At 44.7% G+C, this 16,096-nt stretch overlaps 1 protein-coding gene across 1 annotated transcript in view; it reads right to left on the bottom strand.

The window, feature by feature from the left end:
- Positions 1-16,096, bottom strand: part of LOC115184991 (SNF-related serine/threonine-protein kinase) — a 59,862-nt gene that overhangs the window by 5,501 nt on the left and 38,265 nt on the right. Inside the window, exon 4 of the mRNA XM_029745583.1 lies at positions 7,030-7,242. Within this exon, the coding sequence (XP_029601443.1) occupies positions 7,030-7,242 (213 nt within the window). The remainder of the gene's footprint in view (positions 1-7,029; positions 7,243-16,096) is intronic.

The raw sequence follows: 16,096 nt of genomic DNA, 5'->3' as shown, positions 1-16,096 counted from the left end.
TGTGTGTGTGAGAATGTAAATATCTGTCAGGTGGGAGGTGGGGACGTCAGCGGGACAATAATCTCTTGAATGCCTGGGAAGTGGGGATAAATCCTCTGGCATATACTCAAAGACTCCCTGTAATACCTCTGCTCTCTCCTCATCGTCAGTAAAACCCTTCCTTCAGACAGGGTCAATGAAAGGAGGCCAGTGTGTGTCTGTGAAACACGGCTGGCAGCGGCCCTGCTGCTTTAAAGTGGAGCCAGTACGTGTGTTTCAAATCACATCCATGATTCATGTTCAGGGTAGGAGGCTAAAGGAGGGCTGCTGTTGGGTTCACATGCTACAGTTCAACACTCTGGTCTCTTATCTGCTGACGGAGTCCTCTCAGATGTTCAGGTTCAGTTCTATGTGTTGGTAGTACAGATGTTAGTGGTGAGCGGGACACAGAAACAGGTTTGGTGGGTCGCAGAACCCGCAATATGAAAAGGACAAATGAAGAGCAGACTTCAGAACATCATTCATGCCTCCACAGCAAATGGCACAGTCAGTCAATGCAAAATACATTCTGTTAAATACCTCGTCACTTGCAGAAGATTAACGGCCATCTGCAATTGTGTGTGTGTAGGTTAGGTCTGTGGCGGTCATTCAATTTTGTCAGCTGGTGAGTGTCATGCAAATAACTGTTGGTCTCATGGTAACTGACCGTTAATTAACATAAACATGTTTAGCTGAATAAAATAGAAAGGATATTTTCTCCAAACTTTTCCAAGGGTGTGTGCTCATGCAGCTATTCTGTGTTGAGCGGTTAACAAAGAAACAGATCCTGCTATATGCTTCATTTAGAGTTATGAGACTTTAGCTGTGATACAAACCTTAGGCTATATGTTTAGATTTTTTATACATTTTAAGACTGCATGATGCGACTAATGATTTGAAAAAGTTGCATGAAAGGCATGAGCTCTGTTCTGTTTCTTGCACAGGCTGCACACACTTCATCAGTCTCTCATTCACAATTTTACAAGCGCTTGATACTATTCTCACCCATCAGACTATTCTCAATTTAAATCTGGTCTTTACATACAGCCTACAAATATATGTGGAATTATTTTTGATTTAGAATGGCACACAAAAAAACGAAATGTAATCCGTAGCCTGCACTGGAACAGCTGAATGGAGGTTACGTGCGGCGCGTCCATGAGGCTTGGGAAAGCTTTCTCTAAAGTAAATAGAATTGCCAAAACTATATAGCCTAATTAGCCTTACCTCGTCTATACAGAAATAAATAATATCATTCAAAATAGGCTACTGTCGCACTGCTTTGCTTTATCTTGGCCAGGTCGCAGTTGTAAATGAGAACTTGTTATCAACTGGCCTACCTGGTTAAATAAAAGGCGAGAAAAATAAATAAATAAAATCATGATTCGGCCAAAGAGGACCATTAGCTTAAAAAAGAAATGGTGGATTGTTCTAAATCGCATTGCCTACAGTTGGTCCCGTGTGGCTCAGTTGGTAGAGCATGGTGTTTGCAACGCCAGGGTTGTGGGTTCGATTCCCACGGGGGACCAGTATCGAAAAAAAAATATATATATATATGAAGTGTATGCATTCACTACTGTAAGTCGCTCTGGATAAGAGCGTCTGCTAAATGACTAAAATGTAAAATGAAAGGCTGCATGCGCAATTTGGGCAGATTATTGTTGAGTTGCGACTGTCTGAAAAGTAGAGAGGCCAAGCCAGGCATATCGCAATATTCAAATCGCTGGAAAACAAATTGTTATTGCTGTAAAGAGAAGACGAGGAAAATACTCATTTGTCCTTTAGTTATCAAAATTCTCAACTTAACTGAGCGAACAACAGTATAGCCTATTTTATTGTCACCAGCAGAGATCACAGCAATATGTCTGGTGAGCACACATTGTGCAGATTGACTATTTATCATTATCGGGTCAGTGCTACTTTAAATTCAGTTATTGGACAACAGTTTCCTGCTCCAGTTTAGATGGACGTCATATTATATTTGTGTCTCCCCTGCTAGTAGACCTACTATATGGACAACGTCGTTTTAAGTGATTGTTCCTCAGTGTCAGCAGAATAGGCTACTCTGTAATTTGTCATATTAAAAAAGATTCTGCTAATGTCTCCAGTCATATAAAGTGTAATAAAATTGCATGAAATGTGTTTCTAAAAGACCACATTTTTCCCATACAAAGAAGAAACCTATATAGAAACCTATATATAACCTGATATAGCCTAGGCCTACTCTACACTATATGCACTCAGCCACGCATTTAACCTTTGTCTTTTTTGCAAACAGTGATTGAGTTATATTATTAGCCTATGACTATCCAATCCACTCATCACATTATGAATAATAGGCATCTTACATAAGTCTGCAAATGCAATGATGCATGGAATTATTATTTTTTTTTTTTTATTTGTCACATACACATGGTTAGCAGATGTTAATGCGAGTGTAGCGAAATGCTTGTGCTTCTAGTTCCGACAATGCAGTAATATCCAACGAGTAATCTAACCTAACAATTTCACAACAATTACCTTATACACACAAGTGTAAAGGAATGAATAAGAATATTGTACATAAAGATATATGAATGAGTGATGGTACAGAACGGCATAGGAAAGATGCAGTAGATGGTATCGAGTACAGTAAAAACATATGAGATGAGTAATGTAGGGTATGTAAACATTATATGAAGTGGCATTGTTTAAAGTGGCTAGTGATACATGTATTACATCAAGATGGCAAAATGCAGTAGATGGTAAAGTGTACAGTATATACGTATGAGATGAGTAATGTAGGGTATGTAAACATTATATGAAGTAGCATTGTTTAAAGTGGCTGGTGATACATTTTTCATACATTTTTACATTATTAAAGTGGCTGGAGTTGAGTCAGTATGTTGGCAGCAGCCACTCAATGTTAGTGATGGCTGTTTAACAGTCTGATGGCCTTGAGATAGAAGCTGTTTTTCAGTCTCTCAGTCCCCGCGTTGATGCACCTGTACTGACCTCGCATTCTGGATGATAGCGGGAGGAACAGGCAGTGGCTTGGGTGGTTGTTGTCCTTGATGATCTTTATGGCCTTCCTGTGACATCGGGTGGTGTAGGTGTCCTGGAGGGCAGGTAGTTTGCCCCCGGTGATGCGTTGTGCAGACCTCACTACCCTCTGGAGAGCCTTCCGGTTGTGGGCGGAGCAGTTGCCGTACCAGGCGGTGATACAGCCCGACAGAATGCTCTTGATTGTGCATCTGTAAAAGTTTGTGAGTACTTCTGGTGACAAGCCAAATTTCTTCAGCCTTCTGAGGTTGAAGAGGCGCTGCTGCGCCTTCTTCACCATGCTGTCTGTGTGGGTGGACCAATTCAGTTTGTCCATGATGTGTACGCCAAGGAACTTAAAACTTACTACCCTCTCTACTACTGTCCCGTCGATGTGGATAGGGGGCTGCTCCCTCTGCTGTTTCCTGAAGTCCAGGATCATCTCCTTTGTTTTGTTGACGTTGAGTGTGAGGTTATTTTCCTGACACCACACTCCAAGGGCCCTCACCTCCTCCCTGTAGGCCGTCTCGTCGTTGTTGGTAATCAAGCCCACTACTGTTGTGTCGTCTGCAAACTTGATGATTGAGTTGGAGGCGTGCATGGCCACGCAGTCGTGGGTGAACAGGGAGTACAGGAGAGGGCTGAGAACGAACCCTTGTGGGGCCCCAGTGTTGAAGATCAGCGGGGTGGAGATGTTGTTACCTACCCTCACCACCTGGGGGCGACCCGTCAGGAAGTCCAGTACCCAGTTGCACAGGGCGGGGTCGAGACCCAGGGTGATGACGAGTTTGGAGGGTACTATGGTGTTAAATGCTGAGCTGTAGTCGATGAACAGCATTCTCACATAGGTATTCCTCTTGTCCAGATGGGTTAGGGCAGTGTGCAGTGTGGTTGCGACTACGTTGTCTGTGGACCTATTGAGGCGGTAAGCAACTTGGAGTGGGTCTAGGGTGTCTGGTAGGTTGGAGGTGATATGGTCCTTGACTAGTCTCTCAAAGCACTTCATGATGACGGAAGTGAGTGTTACGGGCGGTAATCGTTTAGCTCAGTTACCTTAGCTTTCTTGGGAACAGGAACAATGGTGGCCCTCTTGAAGCATGTGGGAACAGCACACTGGGATAAGGATTGATTGAATATGTCCGTAAACACACCAGCCAGCTGGTCTGCGCATGCTCTGAGGACGCGGCCGGGGATGCCGTCTGGGCCTGCAGCCTTGCGAGGGTTAACACGTTTAAATGTTTTACTCATGTCGGCTGCAGTGAAGGAGAGCCCACAGGTTTTGGTAGCAGGCCGTGTCAGTGGCACTGTATTGTCCACAAAGCGAGCAAAGAAGTTGCTCCAACAAAATGGAGTCGTGGTCAGCTTTTCCGAAAGGAGGGCGGGGGAGGGCCTGATATGCGTCGCGGAAGTTAGAATAACAATGATCCAGGGTTTTACCAGCCCTGGTTGCACAATCGATATGCTGATAGAATTTAGGGAGTCTTGTTTTCAGATTAGCCTTGTTAAAATCCCCAGCTACAATGAATGCAGCCTCAGGATATGTGGTTTCCAGTTTACATAGAGTCAAATTAAGTTCGTTCAGGGCCATCGATGCGTCTGCTTGGGGGGGATATATGCGGCTGTGATTATAATCGAAGGGAATTCTCTTGGTAGATAATGTGGTCGACATTTGATTGTGAAGAATTCTAAGTCAGGTGAACAGAAGGACTTGAGTTCTTGTATATTGTTATGATCACACCACGTCTGCTTTAGTATAAAGGTGCACTTTTATAGTGAAAATGTGCTACTCACACCACGCCTATGTATACCAGGTAGGCTACACCGGTTGGAAAGAGAATTAATGCGCTTCATTGTAAGAACTGAGCAATAAACCTAGCAGCAGGAGAAAGCTGGGATCTTCTTTTAAATAGTGGCCAGTCAAAACTGTTTTCACACACACGATTGCGCAATGACGGAGCTTATAAGAACACGTTTCACTAGGCTCTGTAGGCTATATGCTCACCAACCGTGTTGCAGGGATCCTAGGCCTATAGGCTAGGCTTAGAGTTATCTGGCCACGTTAGTTGTGATAAAAGCCTTATCAAAACATATAGGCCTATGGGCTTGGCTACATGATGCATGAGACTAGGATTTGAAAAAGCTGCATAAAGGCATGTGCTGTTTCTTGCCTTAGACGGCACACACTGGGTATCATTCACAAGTGATAATTGTCACCCATCAGACTATTCTCAATTTAATCTTGTCTTTACATATACTAAATAATATAAGTAGGAAACTCATGTTGATTTGGAATGGGCCATTATCATGCACCTGTCCGAAGACGGGGGGAGAATACATGTCATCACTTAAATAGCAAATGGAGGACGCTTTTCCCACAGTCCATTTTCATGCCAGCCAGGTAGGCTACTATATCAGGAAATATCAGGAAAGTTGAGAATTAAAATATAGTAAGCCTATAGAAAGCTGATGAGATCCTCTTAAAAGGCCATTAAATATCAGTTTGAATAGCCTATAGAAATGTTGCGCAACATGAGCTCATGATTTTCCATTGTATTTGCATTGATGTCAGAGTGTTTCGAGGGACAAAAGCCCTGAGTACCAGGCCATTAAGACCTGATGGAGGGACAGTAGAGCCCTGAGCACCAGGCCATTAGGACCTGATGGAGGGACAGTAGAGCCCTGAGCACCAGGCCATTAGGATCTGATGGAGGGACAATAGAGCCTTGAGTACCAGGCCATTAGCAAGTTTGGTAGGCTACTAATGACCAACAGCATCAGAGCACAGTTTTAGGGAAGCCTAGTTACTGAGACTCAACGGTCATGTGGAATTTGACTGCAGTCACAACTTGTGTCCGTCGGTGTGGCGGTAATACGGTCACCGTAACAGCCCTAGTATAGGTACATATTTGTATACCGATACATAAACTCAGCAACGGACAGCTGATCGTCCTCGCAGTGGCAGACCATGTGTAACAACATCACACCAGCGGGATAGGTACAGGAAGGCAACAACAACTGCCCGAGTTACACTAGGAACGCACAATCCCTCCATCAGTGTTCAGACTGTCCGCAACAGGCTGAGAGAGGCTGGACTGAGGGCTTGTAGGCCTGTTGTAAGGCAGGTCCTCACAGTGTAGCCTATGGGCACAAACCCACCGTTGCTGGACCAGACAGGACCGTGTAAAAGTGCTCTTCACTGACGAGTCGCGGTTTTGTCTCACCAGGGGTGATGGACGGATTCTGGTTTTATTGTCAAAGGAATGAGCGTTACACCGAGGCCTGTACTCTGGAGCGGGATCGATTTGGAGGTGGAGGATCTGTCATGGTCTGGGGCAGTGTGTCACAGCATCATCGGACTGAGCTTGCTGTCATTGCAGGCAATCTCAACGCTGTGCGTTACAGGGAAGACATCCTCCTCCCTCATGTGGTACCCTTCCTGCAGGCTCATCCTGACATGACCCTCCAGCATGACAATACCACCAGCCATACTGCTCATTCTGTGCGTGATTTCCTGCAAGACAGGAATGTCAGTGTTCTGCCATGGCCAGCAAAGAGCCCGGATCTCAATCCCATTGAGCACGTCTGGGACCTGTTGGATCGGAGGGTGAGGGCTAGGGCCATTCCCTCCAGAAATGTCCGGGAACTTGCAGGTGCCTTGGTGGAAGAGTGGGGTAACATCTCACAGCAAGAAGTGGAAAATCTGGTGCAGTCAACGAGGAGGCGATGCACTGCAGTACTTAATGCAGCTGGTGGCCACACCAGATACTGACTGTTACTTTTGATTTTGACCCCCCCCCCTTTGTTCAGGGACGCATTATTCCTTTTCTGTTAGTCACATGTCTGTGGAACTTGTTCAGATTGTCTCAGTTGTTGAATCTTGTTAGGTTCATACAAATATTTACACGTTAAGTTTGCTGACAAACGCATTTGACAGTGAGAGGACATTTCTTTTTTTGCTGAGTTTATGTCCATGTATGCGTGTTAACTTACTCTACTATGGGCTCTCGGTCTGCGATGTCCCCCAGCACCATGCGCTGTATGATCCCGTTGTGCTCATCCTCAGACAGGCTCTTATGAGACACCAGGGGGGTGTTGAACTTGGTGGCTGGGGACGGGTCCACCCCCTGCAGCCAGGCATGGCTCTCTATCTCCTCCAGAGACGCACGGCCCTTTGGGTCCCGCTGCAGCATCCGGCCTACCAGACTAGAGAGAGGAAAAAGTATTGATTGTTTTTGTCATCATTGATTGAAATTGCTCTTATAGGTTTGCTCTGGTAATGTAAGATGATGTTTTATCATGCCAATAAAGCTAATTGAATTGCATTGAGAGAGAGAGAGAGAGAGAGAGAGAGAGAGAGAGAGAGAGAGAGAGAGAGAGAGAGAGAAACAGAGGCAAAAAGAGAAGGCACCATGTTAGTCACATTGCAAACGTCCACAGCATCCCCTGGGCTGGCACAACTACCATATAACCAACAGTTATGGATGAAGACAGTCATGATATACACCGAGTTCACAAAACATTCAGGACACCTTCCTAATATTGAGTTTTACCCCCCCCCCCCCCCCCGCCCTCACAACTGCCTCAATTCGTTGGGCATGTCAAAAGCATTCCAAAGGGATGCAGACCCATGTTGACTCCAATGTTAACCACAGTTGTGTCAAGTTGGCTGGATGTCCTTTGGGTGGTGGACCATTCTTGATACACACGGGAAACTGTTGAGCGCGAAAAACCCAGCAGCATTGCAGTTCTTGACACAAACCGGTGCGCCTGGCAACTACTACCATAACCTGTTCAACAGCACTTAAAGATTTTGTCTTGTCCATTCTTGTCCACCCTCTGAATGACACACATACATAATCCATATCTCAAGGCTGAAAAATCCTTCTTTAACCTGTCTCCTCCCCTTCTCCTCCCCTTCATCAACACGGATTTGAAGTGGATTTAATAAGTGACATCAATAAGGGATCATAGCTTTTCACCTGGTCAGTCTGTCATGGAAAGAGCAGGTGTTCTTAATGTTTTGTACAGTATTCACACCCATTTACTTTTTCCACATTGCAATTGTGTCACTGGCCTACACACAATACCCCATAATGTCGAAGTGGAATTATGTTTTTAGAAATGTTCTACAAATTTCTAACAGACTCAACACCAGGGAGGTTTTCCAATGCCTCGCAAAGAAGGGCACCTATTGGTAGACAGGTAAAAATTCAAAAACAAACATTGAATATCCCTTGATCATGGTAAAGTTATTACCGTAAATTCCGGACTATAAGCCGCAACTTTTTTCCCAGCTTTGAACCTCGCGGCTTAAACAATGACGCGGCTAATATATGGATTTTTCACGCTTTCAATTTTTTCTCTCTCCAAAAAAACACATTCTGTGATGTGCTCAGTTTTTTGCCGGCATGAAGCTTTCATTAGACCAATGAAATTGCCGAACGGGTTAAGGTCAAACAACTTTTTTGTTTACTGTTTAAATTAAATAGAGCGCTCTCAAACTTCCCATCATTTTGATTACGGTAGTCATTTTGTCACCCTCATCATGGCAAAGACACGGGGAAATGCATATGATGCAGCTTTCAAGTTGAAGGCGATTGATCTGGCTGTTGGAAAAGGAAATAGAGCTGCTGCACGGGAGCTTGGTCTTAATGAGTCGATGATAAGACGTTGGAAACAGCAGCGTGAGGAATTGACTCAGTGCAAAAAGACAACTAAAGCTTACTGCAATTTTTTTTTTGTTACAAGCCGTGTTTCGTTAAAGCCTGTGTAAAGTTCATTTGTTTCAATGTACCGGTAGGCACCTGCGGCTTCTAGACATGTGCGGCTTATTTATGTTCAAAATAATAGATTTTTTTTTTAAATTCAGTGGGTGCGGATTATATTCAGGTGCGCTTAAGTCCGGAAATTACGGTAATTCAACTTTGGATGGTGTATCAATACACCCAGTCACTACGAAGATACAGGTGTCCTTCCTAACTCAGTTGCCGGAGAGGAAGGAATCCGCTCAAGGATTTCACCATGAGGCCAATGGTGACTTTAAAACAGTTTGAGTTTAATGGCTGTGATAGGAGAAAACTGAGGATGGATCAACAACATTGTAGTTACTCCACAATACTAACCTAATTGACAGAGTGAAAAGAAGGAAGCCTGTACGGAATAAAAATATTTTTTAAAAAAACATGCATCCTGTTTGCAAAAAGGCACCAAAGTAATACAGTAAAAAATGTGGCAAAGAAATTAATTTTATGTCCTGAATACAAAGCGTTATGTTTGGGGCAAATCCAAAACAACATAACTGAGTACCCCTCCATATTTTCAAGCATGGTGGTGGCTGCATCAGGTTTTGGGTATGCTTGTCATTGGCAAGGACTAGGGAGTTTAAGGATAAAAAAAAAAATACATGGAATAGAGCTAAACACAGGCAAAATCCTGGTTCAGTCTGCTTTCCAACAGACACGAACACAAATTCACTTTTCAGCAGGACAATAACCTAAAACCCAAGGTCAAATATACACCGGAGTTGCTTACCAAGATGACATTGAATGTTCCTGAGAGGCCTAGTTACAGTATTGACTTAAAATCACTTGAACATTTATGGAAAGACTTAAATGGCTATCAAGCAATGATCAACAAACAACTTGACAGAACTTGAAGAATTAAAAAATAGAATGTGCAAATATTGTTCCATCCAGGTGTGCAAAGCTGTTTGAGACTTACTCAGGAAAAACTCACAGCTATAGTCGCTGCCAAAGGTGATTCTAACATGTATTGACTCAGGGGTGTGAATACTTATGTAAATGTGATGTTTGGATTTAATTTTCAATACATTTGCAAAAAGTTCTAAAAACATGTTTTCACTTTGTCATTATTGGGAATTGTATCAATTTTGAATTCAGTCTGTCACATCAAAATGTGGAATACTTTCTGAAGGCATTGTATATTGAACATTTTTTATCAACAGCTGAGACTGAAGATGGCAGCACATGCAGTCAGGAGCAAAGTAGAGGAGAACCGCAGTCATTTGGCTGGCCAATTACCATCATCCAAAATCCCATGACCGTCACAACCCTCCCTACCTACAGGCAGGTAGCCATGTTGTTCATTACAACACTTTACTGTACTATACTGCTGCCATGTGGCTCAGGGATCATCCAGGACACCATTTATTACTTCTAATCTCAGCCAACTAGGCTATTTAGATCTATCCATCTATTTCATCAATAAGGCCTGAGGGGGTGTGGTAGATGGCCAATATACTACGGCTAAGGGCTGTTCTTATGCACGATGCAATGCAGCCCTTAGCCGTGGTATATTGGCCATATACCACAAACCCCTGAGGTACCTTATTGCTATTATAAACTGGTTACAAACGTAATTAGAGCAGTAAAAATGTTTTGTCATACCCGTGGTATACGGTCTGATTATACCAAGGCTGTCAGCCAATCAGCATTCAAACCACCCAGTTTTTAACACTCAGCAACGGTCCTCCATTACACCTCTATGCTGGAAAGCATCCACTGCTGTACAGTACATTTACTAACAGTCAAAGTGACTGTTATATTTTCTGTAAAATCACACTTAAAGCAGCAATCCGCAGTTTAAACAATAACAAAGCATTTTCCATGTGCCTGTTTCAGTAAAAAGCCTAGGGATGGGGCTGAATAAATGTAACCACTCAAATTCATAAAAAGCACAATGGATGCAAGGACTGACCATGATAACAAATGTATAGTTTTAACCATGGTTTGAGGCTATATAGTGCGTTTACATTTACATTGTTTGCAAACAGAGTAAAACAAGCTTATATTTTGGGTTCTGATGGGGTACGACAGTTGAACTCGAGGCATTTACGAGTTATATTCTTCAAGAATCAATAGGTACATATAATACATTTATAAGTAAAAAAATGTAGCAAATGCATATTTTCCCTTTAAGCACATATTATGGTGGATAAGGTGAGCCTCACCTTAACGATGTAAAGCTTTGAGGGTCTGGAAAAGCACTATACTAGTCTATACCATATATATCTCCAATCAATAATTAAATATTAAAATGTACGGTACGTTGCATTATTGCCTGGCTCAGTTCTGCTATACATAGTGCTTGAAGAGAGGCTTCAGTGCCAATAGAAACACAGTGAAAAAAAAAAAGGCATCAGTTTCGAGAGAGAAAGCCACACTTGCAAATTGGAGTTGGTCACACACTGCTCAGTTGCTTACATTTGATGTGCAAATAAAGTGTAAAAACAGAGATGGCAATTTAATAGGATTATGGCTATGATAAAACCGGGCAGAGTGGCTAAATTAATAGTGTAAAACCTATCTGCATTAAAGTCCCAGTGATGTCTGCATATATGCATCTAGGACTATTTCCTGTTTTCTGGTTACATGAAATTACAGAGACAAGAAAGATGTCATCCAGATATTAGGCTTTTAACCTAATGACCACCACCACCAGCAGCACCACACGTTTAAACCCAATGACGACACCACCACCAGCAGCACCACACATTTAAACCTAATGACGACGACACCACCACCACCACACGTTTAAACCCAATGACGACACCACCACCAGCAGCACCACACATTTAAACCTAATGACGACGACACCACCACCACCACACGTTTAAACCCAATGACGACACCACCACCAGCAGCACCACACATTTAAACCTAATGACGACGACACCAACACCACACATTTAAACCTAATGACGACGACACCACCACCAGCACCACACGTTTAAACCTAATGACGACGACACCACCACCACCACCACATGTTTAAACCTAATGACGACGACACCACCAGCACCACACGTTTAAACCTAATGACGACGACACCACCAGCACCACACGTTTAAACCTAATGACGACGACACCACCACACGTTTAAACCTAATGACGATGACACCACCACCACCACACGTTTAAACCTAATGACGACGACACCACCACCACACGTTTAAACCTAATGACGACACCACCACCACACATTTAAACCTAAATGACGACACCACCACCAGCACCACACATGTTAACCTAATGACGACGACACCACCACCACCAGCACCACACGTTTAAACCTAATGACGACAACACCACCACCACCACACGTTTAAACCTAATGACGACAACACCACCACCACACATTTAAACCTAATGACGACACCACCACCACCACACGTTTAAACCTAATGACAACGACACCACCACCGACACCACCACCACACATTTAAACCTAAATGACGACACCAACACCAGCACCACATTTAAACCTAATGACGATGACACCGCCACCACACGTTTAAACCTAATGACGACGACACCGCCACCACACGTTTAAACCTAATGACGATGACACCGCCACCACACGTTTAAACCTAATGACGACACCACACGTTTAAACCTAATGACGACACCACACGTTTAAACCTAATGACGACAACACCACCAGCACCACACGTTTAAACATAATGACAACACCACCACACGTTTAAACCTAATGACACCACCACCAAACGTTTAAACCTAATGACAACGACACCACCACCAGCACCACACGTTTAAACCTAATGACGACGACAACAGCACCACACGTTTAAACCTAATAACGATTTTTTTCTAAACCATGGGTGATTCACAATATACATCTAGACCTGACAAATGTTCTCTAAGCTTTATTGTACAATAAAATAAAGACTCTTGGCCCTCTGTAGCTCAGTTGGTAGAGCATGACTCTTGGCCCTCTGTAGCTCAGTTGGTAGAGCATGACTCTTTGTCCTCTGTAGCTCAGTTGGTAGAGCATGACTCTTGGCCCTCTGTAGCTCAGTTGGTAGAGCATGACTCTTGGCCCTCTGTAGCTCAGTTGGTAGAGCATGACTCTTTGTCCTCTGTAGCTCAGTTGGTAGAGCATGACTCTTTGTCCTCTGTAGCTCAGTTGGTAGAGCATGACTCTTGGCCCTCTGTAGCTCAGTTGGTAGAGCATGACTCTTTGTCCTCTGTAGCTCAGTTGGTAGAGCATGACTCTTGCAAAGCCAGGATAGTAGGTTTGATTCCCGGGGCCACCTATACATAAATGTATGCATGACTGTAGGTCGCTTTTGATGAAAGCGTCTGCTAAATGACATATTGTACAGTGGACAATGACCAAGTAATCAACACATCATCCTGTCTCTGCCCCTTCCATTCTCTTAGACGCTGGAAAACCAAAAGACTGTCTGAACGAGACCTAAAACAGCAGTTTAAGCTACAGCCTACACACACACACACACACACACACACACACACACACACACACACACACACACACACACACACACACACACACACACACACACACACACACACACACACACACACACACACACACACACACACACACACACACTAGCTACAGCCTACACACACAAACTAGCTACAGCCTACACACACACACACTAGCTACAGCCTACACACACACACACACACACAGACTAGCTACAGCCTACACACACACACACACACACACACACACACACTAGCTACAGCCTACACACACACACAGACTAGCTACAGCCTACACACACACACACACACACTAGCTACAGCCTACACACACACACACACACACTAGCTACAGCCTACACACACACACACACAGAGACTAGCTACAACCTACACACACACACTAGCTACAGCCTACACACACACACAGACTAGCTACAGCCTACACACACAGACTAGCTACAGCCTACACACACACTAGCTACAGCCTACACACACACACACACACACACACACACACACACACACACACAGACTAGCTACAGCCTACACACACACACACACACACACACACACACAGACTAGCTACAGCCTACACACACACACACACACACACACACACACACACACACACACACACACTAGCTACAGCCTACACACACACACACACACACACTAGCTACAGCCTACACACACACACACAGAGACTAGCTACAGCCTACACACACACACACAGAGACTAGCTACAACCTACACACACACACACACTAGCTACAGCCTACACACACACACAGACTAGCTACAGCCTACACACACAGACTAGCTACAGCCTACACACACAGACTAGCTACAGCCTACACACACACACACACACACTAGCTACAGTCTACACACAAACACACACACACACACACACACACTAGCTACAGCCTACACACACACTAGCTACAGCCTACACACACACACACACACACACAGAGACTAGCTACAACCTACACACACACACACACACTAGCTACAGCCTACACACACACACAGACTAGCTACAGCCTACACACACACACAGACTAGCTACAGCCTACACACACAGACTAGCTACAGCCTACACACACACACACACACTAGCTACAGTCTACACACAAACACACACACACACTAGCTACAGCCTACACACACACACACACACACTAGCTCCAGCCTACACACACACACACACACAGACTAGCTACAGCCTACACACACACACACACAGACTAGCTCCAGCCTACACACAGACTAGCTACAGCCTACACACACAGACTAGCTACAGCCTACACACACACAGACTAGCTACAGCCTACACACACACACACACAGACTAGCTACAGCCCACACACACACTAGCTACAGCCCACACACACACACACACACAAGCTACAGCCCACACACACACACACACACACACACACACACACACGCGCGCTACAGCCTACACACACACACTAGCTACAGCCTACACACACACACACACACACACACACACACACACAGACTAGCTACAGCCTACACACACACAGACTAGCTACAGCCTACACACACACACACACACACACACACACACACACACACACACACACTAGCTACAGCCTACACATACACACAATAGCTACAGCCTACACACACACACACACACTAGCTACAGCCTACACACACACACACTAGCTACAGCCTACACACACACACACACACACACACAGACTAGCTACAGCCAACACACACACACAGACTAGCTACAGCCAACACACACAGACTAGCTACAGCCTACACACACACACACACAGACTAGCTACAGCCCACACACACACACACACACACACACACACACACACACACAGACTAGCTCCAGCCTACACACACAGAGACTAGCTACAGCCTACACACACACACACAGACTAGCTACAGCCTACACACACACACAGACTAGCTACAGCCTACACACACACACACAGACTAGCTACAGCCTACACACACACACAGACTAGCTACAGCCTACACACACAGACTAGCTACAGCCTACACACACAGACTAGCTACAGCCTACACACACAGACTAGCTACAGCCTACACACACAGACTAGCTACAGCCTACACACACACACACACACACAAGCTACAGCCTACACACACAGACTAGCTCCAGCCTACACACGCACACACACACACAAGCTACAGCCTACACACACACACACACTAGCTCCAGCCTACACACGCACACACAAGCTACAGCCTACACACACACACACACACACACACACACACACAGACTAGCTCCAGCCTACACACACAGACTAGCTACAGCCTACACACAGACTAGCTACAGCCTACACACACAGACTAGCTACAGCCTACACACACACACACACACACACACACACACAGACTAGCTCCAGCCTACACACACAGACTAGCTCCAGCCTACACACACAGACTAGCTACAGCCTACACACACACACACACACACATACATACACAGACTAGCTCCAGCCTACACACACAGACTAGCTCCAGCCTACACACACACACACAGACTTAGCTCCAGCCTACACACACAGACTTAGCTCCAGCCTACACACACAGACTTAGCTCCAGCCTACACACACAGACTTAGCTCCAGCCTACACACACAGACTTAGCTCCAGCCTACACACACAGACTTAGCTCCAGCCTACACACACAGACTTAGCTCCAGCCTACACACACAGACTTAGCTCCAGCCTACACACACAGACTTAGCTCCAGCCTACACA

Source organism: Salmo trutta, chromosome 3 (assembly GCF_901001165.1).
Source record: "Salmo trutta chromosome 3, fSalTru1.1, whole genome shotgun sequence".
In the NCBI taxonomy this organism is placed as follows: domain Eukaryota; kingdom Metazoa; phylum Chordata; class Actinopteri; order Salmoniformes; family Salmonidae; genus Salmo; species Salmo trutta.
The sequence above is the reverse complement of the archived record's forward strand: the minus strand, read 5'-3'. Positions and strand labels throughout refer to the sequence as shown.